Below are 13,346 nucleotides of genomic sequence, written 5' to 3'. Positions count from 1 at the left end.
CAGTACCTCTACAGGCCTGGGATCGAGTTCCATTTGCTGACAAATTTTTTTTCACCATTTTACAGACAAGAAGAAAGAAGAAGAAGAAAAAGCCAACCGGCCGGTACCCTGTCTCATAGACTGTGAAATTCTCGAAAATAAAAGCCGTCTGTTCGATACGACTTGTTCCCTCATCGCCCACGCCCGTTTACGTGCCTCTGGTGAACAGTTGGTGCGTCACCTTTTTTTTTTTTTTGCCCTGTTTGTACTTTGAATCTTCTTGCGCTCCTGTTTTCGCCCCGACCTCTATACGAGTTGGTACCTACTATTGGACTTGGCTGGGCTGGGCTGCTGCTGCTGCTGGTAACTACTGGTTGCATGACATACTCGCAGCAAGGCGCGCCGCCTGAGTCGCAGTGCAGCATCTGCTATGACGGCGGCGGCGGCGCCCCAGCTACCCCTCCAGCGAGAGGGAATGGCTGGCCCCGGCAGGGGGGGGGTTCAACCTACCTACCAGGTACGCTTAGGCATTCTCGGGCTGCATTTTGTCGAGAGCGGTGACGCCTCGCCTGTGGCCGTGAGGAAAGAAGGCGTTTTGCAACCTTTTCGGCCGGTCGTGGAGTGTGATGAGCGCAAAACCGGTAACTTGTGGAAATCGTGGACTTTTTGTCGTCGTCGAATCGGTCGCCCACTTTGTCCATGACATTATGACGACAGGCAACGCAACGGTAGTGGAGGCCCAGCCAGGCCCCAGCCAGGCCCCCCCCCCCCTCCAAAGGCACCAGCGGCGCGGGCGGGCGGGCCACGGGGGGCTTCACTGGCTTCACTGGCTTTCACTGGTGCGGGCAGCTTGCTTTGGAATAATTGCCGTTTTGCTCTTCTTTGCTGGGATTTTTTTTCTTTTTTTTTTTTTTTTGCTTCAGGAAGACCCTTTTTCCCCCGAGGACATTCACTCGTCGCAGCCTAAGCCATGTTGTGAGCATTGATTGATCTCGTTGTTGCTAACCACCACGTGCGGTCACTTTACGAATAGATATTCCTCTGCGATCCCTCCGACGACAAAAAGTTTTTGATCCGTCTCCATCTCTTCTCGGTTTCTTGGCGCGCGCCGACTGAATAAAAGTGGCTATAACAGTAGTTCAAGTCTGGTCCGGACCTGCTTCAATTTACTAGAAACCCCGCCGCCGTCGTCGCCGCCGCCGCCGCCTCAGCTTTGATTCGCGACTGGGCTGCTTGCTGGAGCTTTTTTTTTTTCGCCGCCAACCACCCGCCACACCCATCGCAGGCACCCTGTGCTGTCTGCTGTTTGCTGTACGCTGTGCGCTGTGCGCTTTCTGCTGTGCGCCGTCTCTCTCTTGCGCTCTCTCTCTCTCTCCTGCGCCGCTGCCCCGCCTTTGCCCACAGCCGCAAAAGTCAAGCTCCCCCTCTAACCATCACCTTGGCAATCCATCCCACTTCCGTGCCGCATAGGTTATAGTCCTCGCATCCTTTCCTCCTCCTCACCGCACTCCATCGCCAACCTCAACCTCCTCACGCCCATCGCCATTTTGATTTCAACCTATACGCATCAACCCTCTGCATTGCCCCTCTGCCCTTTCTCTTGGCCCAATCGCCCTCCCTAGGTCGCTACCCCGCGCCCCTGACCGCTTTCCGCCTGCATCTCTCGCCACCACCCGAATTTTGAGCCGCGTATTCCTCGCCTCTCCGGCTTGCCCCTCATCATGGCCGAATTTGTTCGCGCGCAAATCTTTGGAACGACGTTCGAGATCACGTCGAGGTACGTCTTTTCAATTCCCTAGCCTCGTGTCGTTGTTCTGCCGCATCTGACCCCTCTAACACGCTTTCCAGATACTCCGATCTCCAGCCAGTTGGCATGGGAGCCTTTGGTCTCGTTTGGTACGTTGCATTCTACAGACCCGGTGGTCCAGCCACCCACCCGGCAGCATCCATCACCACCATGACCACCATTTTTCCTAACAGAAACCTAGTTCCGCCAGAGATCAGCTCACGAACCAAAATGTCGCCGTCAAGAAGATTATGAAACCTTTCAGCACACCCGTCCTCGCCAAGCGAACCTACCGTGAGCTCAAACTGCTCAAGCACCTCCGACATGAAAATGTACCGCACCTTTACCAATCAACGGCCCGCACAATGCTAATCAACATTCTCTTCAGGTTATTTCTCTGAGCGACATTTTTATTTCTCCTCTCGAAGACATGTATGCGACTTTTGCTCCCTCCTGCTCATTTCTCGAGGCCGTGCTGACACAACCGCAGCTATTTCGTCACCGAGCTCCTAGGAACCGATCTTCACAGACTTCTCACATCGAGACCGCTCGAGAAGCAATTCATCCAATACTTTTTGTACCAGATCATGGTATGTCAATCCAACAATGCACACCTACTCAGGAGCGCAAAACTAACAAGCCCTTTACCAGCGCGGCCTCAAGTACGTCCACTCGGCCGGTGTCGTCCATCGTGACCTGAAACCCAGCAACATCCTTGTCAACGAAAACTGCGATCTCAAGATTTGCGACTTTGGTCTTGCCCGAATTCAGGACCCCCAGATGACGGGCTATGTCTCCACCCGATACTACCGCGCACCCGAGATTATGCTCACATGGCAAAAATACGATGTTGAGGTCGACATTTGGAGCGCAGGCTGCATCTTTGCCGAGATGCTGGATGGCAAGCCGCTGTTCCCGGGCAAGGATCACGTCAACCAGTTTTCCATCATTACCGAACTGCTTGGAACACCACCAGATGATGTCATCAACACCATTGCCAGTGAAAATGTCGGTAATCCCACAGCGCCGTACTACAAACTATGGTCACTCACACACTACAGACTCTACGATTTGTCAAGTCCCTCCCCAAACGCGAACGTCAGCCCCTGCGTAACAAGTTCAAGAACGCCGACGATTCTGGTGCGTAGTCGACCCGATCCTGTCACTCACTACTCTTTACTGACAACAGACAGCAATCGACCTGATGGAGCGCATGCTCGTCTTCGACCCGAAGAAAAGAATCACGGCCGCTGAGGCGCTTTCACACGATTACCTTGCCCCTTACCATGATCCCACGGACGAGCCCGTGGCGGAAGAGAAGTTTGACTGGAGCTTCAACGACGCCGATCTTCCTGTAGACACGTGGAAAATCATGATGTATGCGCCAATGCACACTGCCAAAACTCAACTATGCTAATCTTATCTGCAGGTACTCTGAGATTCTCGACTACCACAACGTGGAAGCCGGCGCGACCGGCCTGGAAGAAGGCACCGTTCCCCCACAATAGGAGGAACGGAAGGCAAGAAGCAAACATTGATGAGTCTCGTCAATATTTGGATAAGGGATGCGGCAGGATAGCAAGTAGCAATCAGCCGCGATGTGAGGCGATGGCCGTAAAGGCTCATGAAAGATGCAAGTACAGCAGCGCGGGCTTGGCTTCGAAGCACAGCTGCTTTGCGACAGTTTACGGCGTTGGGGACTCGTTGGGGTTTTGTCAAGACATTATTGTAAAGTTCATTTTCTGCGCATACAGGCGGTCGAATACACGAAATCAGACCAGGGTAGTCATAGATAATGCTGCTATTAGAGTCTATGCCGATGCGCGTGTTGTTGCCTTGATGTCATGCCTGCCGTCTTGGCAGTAAGTAGTGAGTGGGTGAGAGACTATCAATTCTGCCGGAGAGGATCACTTGTCGAAGCTGACGAATGAATGGATGGATGGTTAAGCTGCCGTTGTATGACTGAGGTTGGCTCGTCAAATCAGCCCCAGTTGGGTGCCAACGTAGGCTGACTATTGACAAGTTTGCGAGGAAGTGTGGTGGCCAGTTGATCAATTCAATTTAGCTAAACATGCACGTTCAGCAGCTTGAAGTGTACTTTTGCGTTTTGGGCTTGTTTCATCTGTTTTGTCAAATGCAAACATGACTGTTTTGTGTGATACGTGCGGTGGCAAAAGTTGAATACCATCTCTTGTAGCGTTCCCATTATCGCATCATTCACTATAAAGAGTTCTAGACATGAATTATATAGCCCATCTACCGGACACATGCTTGCTTGCCTTGCTCGCTCGCCTCTTTCACAAGCCCTCTTTGTTCTCGTTCATTTTCCATTCCTCTATCCCCGCCCTTTTCTCTCGAAATCGTCTCCTCCTCCTCCTCCTCCTCCTCCTCCTCCTCTTCAACCTTCTCTCTACTCAGCGACGGCCAGCGTCCTCGTCACCGCGACCAGCGCGCAGGCCCAGCCGAGCAGGTCCGTCGTCAGGGTGCGGGCCATGTTGACGCGCAGCCAGCGCCGCTGGTGGTCGACGTTGCTGGTGGTGGGCCCGCCGTCCTCGTCGTCCTCGTCCTCGTCGTCCTCGACGGCGACGCCCTCGTTCTCGACCATGGCCTTGATCGGCCCCGTCACCAGGGGCACCCAGGCCAGGTGCGCGGCCGCGCAGGCCGCCGCGGCGCCGTACCACCCGGCGCTGGCCCGCTGCCGGAGGAGCGGCCCGCAGAGCGCCAGCGCCGCCCCCGAAGACGCCGCCGTCGCCGCCAGGAAGCCCAGCACCCGCGGCACCCCGTCGCGCATCAGCCGGCTCCAGTACGCCGGCAGCAGGCCGTTGGCCTCGCGCCGCGTGCCGCGCAGCGTCAGCAGCCGCAGGAACAGGTCCTGGTCGAAGCCGTACAGGAGCGTGCACGTGGTGGTGAGGGCGGGCGCCAAGAGTAGCGCGGTTCGTGTGGTGGACATGGGTGCGATAAAGGGGGGGGGGTTTCTTTTCTTTTTCTTTTTCTTTTTTTTTTTTGTGTGTGTCTCTTTTCCCTTTTCTTGCTTGTGTAGGCGGCGTGATCACAAGTGCTGCCCTCTCTGCGTGTGCCGTAAATGTCGAGCTGCTTAGACGAACCACCGCTGTAGAGTACGCTACGGCGTGTACCTCGTTTGGATTCAGACGTCGCAGATGCCGAAAAATCGCGATGCTGTTCCGCGATCTGTTTGCAGGTTTGCGAAAGAGAGAAAAATCCAGTCAGCCACCAGGCTGTGTGACAGTGTCGCTAATAACTCTCAAAGACGGGTAAAGATGGGCAAGGCCGTTTGCTCTCTTTGTAAGGCAGTCAGTCAGCACCCACCCAAAACCAGCGACACTCACCCCGTCCTTTTATACTTGATCCCAAACTGCTAACCCAAGTGATCCTTACAAAAAATGTTATCCGCCCGCCACTCATAGGAATAATAGCACCCGCTCTTGTTGCCTTCGATGGGCTAGATTCGGCATCGCCCGCCCGAGCATTTGGTTATCGGCGGCGGAGTCCCTTCTGACTCCATCCGCCCCCCTGCAACATGCCACCTTTGCGGACTTTATCGCGCCAAGGCCAAGATAACATGCAATTTTTCGGTACCAAGAATAAAATTGCATTCAAAGGGAGATGCTATATCACCGGGTTGAAATAGACTTGAGCAGGGATGCGACACAGATCAGGAGGTATAGTTTGATAAGAGATGCTTAACGGCGGCGACCCTTTACTTTATTCGCTTAGATTGTCAGTCTTTACTGCACTTATTTTTCACATCATATACAGTGCAAGACAAGAAGGCTCAACAAGAGCCACGCGCCAGGATGCAAGGTTGGCCCCAGGCATTTTACCGCAGGCCTGAATAGACAAACTTCCAAGACAGTTTCTAGTCTCTAGCAGGTGGTTTTCGAATAATCCTTCATGTTCTGTCGACTCGAATACTCGCAAAACTGCGCACATCCAAGTATCCGACGCGGCCCCATCCATATAGAGACATTTTCATCCTTACTCCGGGGCCACAGCAAAGACGCACATGTAGACTGCCACGGCCAATCCCAAAAATCCATCTTCATCGCAAGGCTCGGCTCCGCCCAAACAAACCCGCCGCCGCTGCCTTGTCCGCACAGCCCAGCCCAGTCCGCACGATGCACCCGCTGTAACAGGCAAGGGCCGGCGGCGCTCGCGCGCAGCGAAAGGAAGCAAGGCTGGTCCGTCCCCCACGGCCTGATGGCTACAGGACGGAATTCGCAGCGACATTATTCAAGCAGATCAAGCAAAGGAAGCGCAAGTCGGTCAAAGGTCAAAGGCAGCCGATGATGATGCACCGCGCACGGCCAACCCCTCTGGCTTGGCTTGCACGTCCTCCATGCATTCCATGGAGTGTAGACCCTGATATTTCATCGATTACTATAAACAAAGACTAGATAGAAGCGAGAGAGAGAGAGAGAGAGAGAAAACAGCCAGACGCCAGATGCATGCCTCTGCTGACCATGGCAGAAATAAGGTCCCCAAATACGATAACAACTCTAGTCTTGTCCCAAAGAAGAAGAAAAAAAGACCCCCCTACAGCATGATAAAATTTCAATCCTCATCTTCCACACGCGCTCGCTTCTTGCCTCTGTCCTCTTCATCCTGCAGGCCGTATCCTCTCTTCCCACTGCCGCCACCATCACCACCGCCGCTGCCCTCCTTCTTGTCCACTTCCGACAGGAACTTGTCCACGTTGAACGGGTCCGCCACCTCCTTCTCGAACTGCACCGGCCCTTCGCGCGCCTCCACTTCCGCCGCGCCCTTGAAAGTGCCCTTGCCCAGCGCGTCACCGAACCGGCCCGTCTTCTGAATCTTGGCCATCTCCCGGTCGCCCGCCTTGCCGTCCTCGTCGTCGTCCATGTTGGCGCGCGGCCGGTAGATGCTACTGATGGCGTCCTGTGCCGCGAAAAGCGGCTTGTCATAGTGGTTGTCCTCGTTGAACCCGCTGTCGAACCCGCTCGATTGGTTGAACAGCCGCGAATCGTACATGGTCTCCTTGGACTGCGTCGGCTTGGCGAGTCCCAGCTGGATCTTCTCGGAGATGTCGCGGTTCTGTTCTCGTGCCATGGCCTGCATCTGGCGTTCCGCGCCCATGTGGCTCTGCCGTAGCTTGCGCTCATTCTCTTTGCGCCGCTCTGAGCGCGCCTTGGTGCGTGCCCGCTCGCCATCGGACTCGCTGTCGGAACGGCTGCGAGACGAGCGTCGCGAGTCGTAGCTAGAGGATCGCGAGCGAGAGTCCCGGCTGTCGCGTGAGTCGGCCGAGTCGCGCGAGTAGCGGCGGCCGCGGCTAGTGTTGGCAGCGTTGCGCTCTTCGCGTGCCTTTTGTGCCAAAGAGCGCAGGTTGTCTTCTTTTTGCATCTTCTCCTTCTCTGCAAGCCGCTGCTGCATCAGAGCACGCTGTTGTACCTCCTCGCGCGCGTGGCGCTCGGCCATCTTGATCGCTTCCGCAAATTGTGCATGCTTGTCGTTGATTGAAATGTCTTGTAGTCCTCGGCCATCTGCAGCCAAGCGCTTGTCCAGCGGCACCGTATAGCCCTTGGGATTCTTCCAGTTGGATACCGGCGGCGGAATCCGCCACATCTCTTGGTCCTCTGCCGTGAGCTTCCTCGGCGGCGAGTGCATGACGGGCGGCGGCGGCGAGGGGGGCCCTCGTGGGATCTTCTTATGTTTGAATTTCGGCGGCTCCATAGGATCTCGTTGCTTCTCGACAATCTTCATGATGCGGTCCTGTTTCTTCGAGTTGTCGCCCATCTGATTCGCTGGCGTATACCGCACAAACGTTGGGTCTGCTCGCTGCCCAACATTGACGTTCTTGGGCTTCTGCGCCGCCACCGCGCCGCTCACCAGTTTTGCCAGGGCATCCCTTGTTCGTTCGGCCGTCGCCGCCACGGCCTCCTTGTCCGGTCGTGACAGGTCAATCTCGCCCGCGTCTGCACGTTGCCGCAACGGAATCAGGTCCTTGAAAGACGTGTGGATGATGCGGCCCTCGCCGTGGCCTTGCCGCGCAATGGCGTCGTACTTGACTTTGCCTTCCGCGTCAACCTGAATCGCCAGCGCGTTGCTCGTCGTCGATCCTTTCTTGCCCATGTCCAGCGGGTACTGCGCGACCGGCACCTCGGGAAAGGCACCACCGTCGCCAAAGTCCTCCTGTGAGCGCGGCCGCCACCCAGCACGCTGACCGTACGGTGGCGGGCCAGCGCGCTTCAGCACAACTTGAGTCTCGTCAATCTGGCCGGCGCCGACGATGCGTGGGCCGCGCGGCCTGGCGTGCGAGGGGACTTCTTCATCTTCGCCCGTGTATTTCGGATTCGGCAGCGAAGACTGCAAAGATGCGGCAATGGACGCCATGGTGTCGTATGGTTTGGTCTCGCCGTCGCCTACGAGTTGGGATGCAAAGTTGGAGGCTGTCGCCTGCGGGCTGGCTAGGTCAAGAATTTCTGAGGCCGTTGTCCCGAAACGGTTAGCGCAGGCTGCTCTGCGATCATACATCTGGCAGCTTAGCTTTACAGAACATGCAGACGCATCTCACGCGACGATTGTAACAATTCGGCAGTCAAAAAAAGGCGGTTTAGGTCGCTTTGTAGAGATTCCACTAGCGTTTTGCCTCGTATCATCCATTAATCTTCACTATACTGCAGGGACCATGTCGAGCGACACGGGCGCCTCTAGTCGTTTTTTTATTATACAGGTCCGTTCCCAGCAAACCCAATTTTCAAAAACCACGCCGCCAATGTAAAAAAAAATTGCAGAATTGTGTATATGTGTACCGTTCAAACGTAACCCTTGCGAGCACCCTGAAAATTGTCAGCATCTGTGGTTCCGTGTCGCGTCGGCATTTGCCTTACCTGGAAGAAGAATCTGACGACGAAGACTTGCAGACCACCCATGCAGACAACGAGGAAGGACTGAATCATGCTAAAGTTGACGATGCGGTTCTCGGTGCTCGTGACTGTCGCAAAGTTGCGGTTCTCGCGCGTGCGGAAGTACTTTTGGTTTCGTGAGATGGTGGACAGCTGGCCAGAGATCTTGTAGACCGAGTCCTCGAGGACATTGGTCTGCTCAGGGCTTGATCCTTGCTTGGAGGGAAGCTGCGCGCGAGCCTCGTTTTCAACCTGCGTTCCGATGGTCAGTCCTCGGTCTTCAACATGACCCCCTGCCTTGGCCGTCGCCAAAGGTCGCGCACTCACCGAGATCTCCAGATCGACAAACTTCTCCGCAAACGTGCTCATCTGGTTACTGAAGCAAAATGAGTAGTCACCGGGCGTCTGCGCAGTGAACGCAAAGTCACCCTGGCGCTCCTTTTCGCCAGACATGATGACCTTGCCGCCGGGCGCCGAGACCTCATAGTCGATATCGAAGGAGCCGCCAGATTGAACCTGTCCATGGCATTAGCAATGCTCTCGTGCCGTCATTCAATGACCTCTTGTTCTTTTTCAGCTCGGGCTTCGTACGGCAAAGTAGAATGCAATTTTCTCGTTGGCGTTCTTAGTGTTGGCGTAGAAGCAAGCCCGCTCGTGGGCCTCAACCCGGTATGTGAGGGAGGTGGCAATGGCCTCGGAGCTGAGCAGGGCGACGGCGCCCGTCAGCAGCGTCGAAAACTTCATGTTGATGTGTGCCTGGCGACGCGATCGGTGGGTGTCGCAAGACTGTCGTAGAACGGGTCAAGCTGTAACTATCAGGACAAGGTGGCTCCAGGGGTCGCGTGGATTTTCGAGGTGGACGCCTTGTCGAGCTTGTCGAGGTGGCCACAGGCTGAACTTCGGTCGCGCCGCAGAAGAACAAGCTTGCCCCACTACCTCCTTTCTCAGGGGGGCATTGCGTTTGCCAACAACACTATGTAGGCATTGTAAGAATAACAAAGATGTGATGTTATTCCATCTCACAGTCGACCCAAATTGAACCGTCTTTTTTTCTTCTTTTTTCTTTCTTTTACTGGCAAAGACAAGTCTTTTTCACATTCTTCTGATCATGGCCTACAGCTTTGTTGCGCGGTCATGTCAATATAGCCTGCTCAAACTGCTACTCAAACGTATTCGCATTCGTCAGAATTACTGGCTCAGCCCTTGGCATCAGTCCTATTATCGAAATCTTCAGCTCTGCTCTCTCGAAATCTCCGATCATTTCTTTCGTGTATCGTATTGAATCGGGATTCTCAATTTGCCCCGTACACTACACCAACCCAAGAAATCTGATCGTCATCTACCCTCGTCTCCAATTTGTAGGCCATTTGGGTCGCCCTAGGCCAGAGAAGAATCAATCTTTCTCAAGGAAGAAGCTTCGAAGAAGCTCGCTTAGCCCTTGTTGGTAACATGAAGTTGCCTTTCGTGTTCTCCTACCCCAAGTCCTTTATGCCGGATTGCTACCCTGTAGAAGTCCTCCAAACTTGCAATCCATCCATGGCGAAGGTGTCACGATGGAAATTTGGCAAAAAAGATTCACTCATTGAATAATCAATCTCTGATATATGTTGTCACACTGTAGAAATACTTTGCCCGAAAAGCAATATCCTTTCTGGGTTTCAGCGCCCAGGGAGATAATGCGTAGCCCAAACATACTCTTTAACTAGGACAAGCTACTAGGCTGATGGAACATGTATCACAAACGAATGGGACAGAGCGGTCAACTTTATGTCGCCGCGACAGCTTGCATGAATTTGCCTCCAGACTTGACGAAAGAATGACGAGATGGTTTCTTCGAAGAAGTGCTTCTATATAAGGAGACCACGAGGACTTCGCAAAGATGTACGAAATAATCTCTAGCCACCTAAGCAATGTCAATACTATCATTCGACTATGTACAACCCTAAACTCAGAACCGAAGACCGCAGAGGATTGATATCGAATGATGGATGTCGAAAAATGGCTAGGATCCATCACTCTTTACGAAGCGGCTCAAATATGGGCTCAATTCGCTTCTTATAGCCAACCAAATAACATGGTCCTGTGGAGTGGCATTGCATTCGACCGCGCAGAATGCTGGGCGAAGCGACACACTCGCAAAACACTGACACAGGCCATGGGGCCATTGATGGACAAGACTGATCCAAGCTGTCGCTATCATCTGGAGAATGATTCTCAATGGAAGCGCTACGTGTACGCTGCATCGATTCTTTTTACACTGTTTATCAGTACAGGTGATCAGGTTGTTGTTCTCACGCCGCATCCGCCTCAGCGGTTGAACCCATACGAAGAGTCCTACTACCAAAATATTGAGGAACCGTGGCTCACGGCCTGCTGCGATCCTAGTTCGTTTAAAATCATGTAACTTGAACTGCCCTATACCGTGAGCTATCAAAGTGCAATGCCCTTGCCGCTGTCTTCACTGATTATTGTCTACTTTTTGCCGCAGCCATTGCCCGATAATCTTAACTATAGCCTTTCCCTTGTTATTGCTTTTAGGCTCTGCAGTCTCGTTTGATGCGTTCGTGCGTCGCTACCCTCCGCTAACGAGAAGCTCTCACCACCGCTAGACTGACCCGATATTCCATGCTGTCAACATATTTGGAAGAGAGAATCAAAGAACACCGGTAGTCAAATCTCGGCGCTGGCGCTGATGGAGTCAGAAAATGACTGCCGATATTAACAGCTAGTCAGAAACAGCGTCGCATTTTCTTACCTAGATAGTGCTGTCGCTAAAGGTACGCCGACTGACCGACGCGCAGGTGAGCAGGCGCCAGCAGGACATCCAAACAACTGTGCATGCTGAGAAAGTTGTTTGAGAGGTTCTAGTACAGTAAATACACAGACTAAAGGGGGCCGTATTTGTGCTCCTTTCTCGGTGTTTGCTTACGATTGGCCATCAGATATGTGTACCGAGCGCTTTTTGATATTCGAGGTTGACTGTGTGGTGTGGACTAGTAACTGCGTTCTGTCTCAGATGCTGACCGTTACCGAAATTTAGTCGCATCCGGGCATGATGGTTCTGTTTGCGGCAAACGCCTTACAAAACGCTTTTGATGATGATGAAACCGGACAATATTTTTCTATAAAGTCTTGTCTAAATGCATTTCGGTTTGTGAGCAGCTTCTAAGAGTTGCGCAGCATCGGTTTTCAGTTATGTCTCAGCCGCAGCAACAGGCCGAGAAGGCCGTCTATGATGCACTGTGCGTTGTGCTCAACGGGATATCTGACCGTACTAGCAAAAAGAAGCTTAAAGCCCGCATAAATGATCATGCAACGGAGCCTCGGCTCGCCGATGTCATCCAAGCATATGGTCTGGAAAGAGTCCAGAATACAGCTGCATTGCTCCAGAAAAAGGATGTTTTCTCATCAAAAATAATCGCACAACAGTATTTTCAGGCCGCCATTCAAGTTGCTGCAGGTGACCCCAATCCCGCACCTCGCGATCCCGCACCTTGCGATCCCGCACCTCGCGATCCCGCACCTTGCGATCCCGCACCTCGCGATCCCGCACCTCGCGATCCCGCACCTTGCGATGCCTCACCTTGCGATGCCTCACCTTGCGATGCCTCACCTTGCGATGCCTCACCTTGCGATGCCTCACCTTGCGATGCCTCACCTTGCGATCCCGCACCTCGCAATCCTGCACCGCCAGACAAAGAGATGCAGCTGTCCGCCGGAACCAGACTGCCGCTCTGCGCTCAGCATTATTTGCTTGCAAAAGTCCAGTTTGAGCTAGAAGCTGCTTGTTTTGAGTTTGCCAGAGCCAAGATACCAGCTATTCTGGAAAAAAATGACTGGACCTGTGTCGAGGCTGCCGAGCTCAATTTAATTGCGAAGGCGCTGGGCAAGCATCAGGAGCACCTACCCGGAGTCCTAGGGCTATCTGAGGGCGCGAGTGCGGGCAAAATCCTAGGAGCCGTGGAAAGCATCAGGCATGCCGCCGTCCATCGAGAGTACTTGAAAGCAACGGACTTGCTGGCCATGCTGAGAGATGGCGAGAGTCTGCTGATCTTACTTGACGACGAGAGCCGCCTGGCTTCCATGAGGAGTTTGCGAGAGCAGGTCAGCAAATGCATTTTCGAGCTAGATGACGATGAGACAGAGGTCAAGGAAAGCATCGCGACAGCCCACAACGTTGCGGCGATGCAAATTGCACGTGTGAGGCAGCAAGAGGACGAGGCTGTTGCTCAAGCCGAAGCGCGACGAGCCGCATTTCTGTGCTCCTATACTGAACAAATCACGGCCACGGTTTTAAATGTGCACGTCAAAGAAGCGACGAAAATTCGGCAGCCGTCGTCTAGAGCCACCCTGTCAACAATCTTGTTTTTCTTGGCGCAGTTTCTGCGAACCGCGATCATGTTGGTAACTGACATTTTGTGTCGCCTCTATGCTCTGCTGGCAGGACTTTTCCCCGAGTAGCAGTAGCCAGTCTAACAACAAGATGTTAATCGATAATATACAAGAAGCAAAGACGAGAACAATTTCGGATAACGCTGCCTCTGTTGGCTCAATACACAAGCGTTCTGCCTGGGGTGGCAAATTTGTCGTAACACTGCTGCCTAGAAGACAGCAGTTTTTCAGAGTATTTAGAGCTGCAGTGTTAGGTTTAGGAAAGAAGGACAAGCTTTTCAAGAATAACAGAATTAATGACAGCTGAC

General features: G+C 53.5%; 5 protein-coding genes across 5 annotated transcripts; 2 read left to right on the top strand and 3 right to left on the bottom strand.

Annotated features, from left to right (window-relative positions):
• Positions 1-1,700: 1,700 nt before the first annotated feature.
• Positions 1,701-3,273, top strand: V2A60_007396 (mitogen-activated protein kinase HOG1; the record flags this gene model as incomplete). Its single annotated transcript, XM_083258680.1, has 9 exons — positions 1,701-1,756; positions 1,828-1,875; positions 1,968-2,097; positions 2,154-2,197; positions 2,256-2,355; positions 2,417-2,773; positions 2,827-2,905; positions 2,959-3,142; positions 3,195-3,273. 9 exons carry the CDS (start codon positions 1,701-1,703, stop codon positions 3,271-3,273), a joined length of 1,077 nt encoding a protein of 358 aa, XP_083114806.1.
• A 902-nt stretch (positions 3,274-4,175) lies between these two features.
• On the bottom strand, positions 4,176-4,715 carry V2A60_007395 (uncharacterized protein; the record flags this gene model as incomplete). The annotated part of the gene is made up of 1 exon (XM_083258679.1): positions 4,176-4,715. The coding sequence occupies one exon, from the start codon at positions 4,713-4,715 to the stop codon at positions 4,176-4,178; it is 540 nt and encodes a 179-aa protein (XP_083114805.1).
• A 1,622-nt stretch (positions 4,716-6,337) lies between these two features.
• Positions 6,338-8,134, bottom strand: V2A60_007394 (SKIP/SNW domain-containing protein; the record flags this gene model as incomplete). Its single annotated transcript, XM_083258678.1, has 1 exon — positions 6,338-8,134. One exon carries the CDS (start codon positions 8,132-8,134, stop codon positions 6,338-6,340), a length of 1,797 nt encoding a protein of 598 aa, XP_083114804.1.
• Positions 8,135-8,556: 422 nt separating this feature from the next.
• Positions 8,557-9,390, bottom strand: V2A60_007393 (emp24/gp25L/p24 family/GOLD-domain-containing protein; the record flags this gene model as incomplete). The annotated part of the gene is made up of 4 exons (XM_083258677.1): positions 8,557-8,580; positions 8,632-8,898; positions 8,974-9,162; positions 9,238-9,390. 4 exons carry the CDS (start codon positions 9,388-9,390, stop codon positions 8,557-8,559), a joined length of 633 nt encoding a protein of 210 aa, XP_083114803.1.
• A 2,451-nt stretch (positions 9,391-11,841) lies between these two features.
• On the top strand, positions 11,842-13,107 carry V2A60_007392 (uncharacterized protein; the record flags this gene model as incomplete). The annotated part of the gene is made up of 1 exon (XM_083258676.1): positions 11,842-13,107. One exon carries the CDS (start codon positions 11,842-11,844, stop codon positions 13,105-13,107), a length of 1,266 nt encoding a protein of 421 aa, XP_083114802.1.
• Positions 13,108-13,346: the final 239 nt, after the last annotated feature.

Source organism: Cordyceps javanica, chromosome 5 (assembly GCF_051103115.1).
Source record: "Cordyceps javanica chromosome 5, complete sequence".
Lineage (NCBI taxonomy): Eukaryota > Fungi > Ascomycota > Sordariomycetes > Hypocreales > Cordycipitaceae > Cordyceps > Cordyceps javanica.
This window is presented reverse-complemented; position numbering and strand designations above follow the sequence as displayed.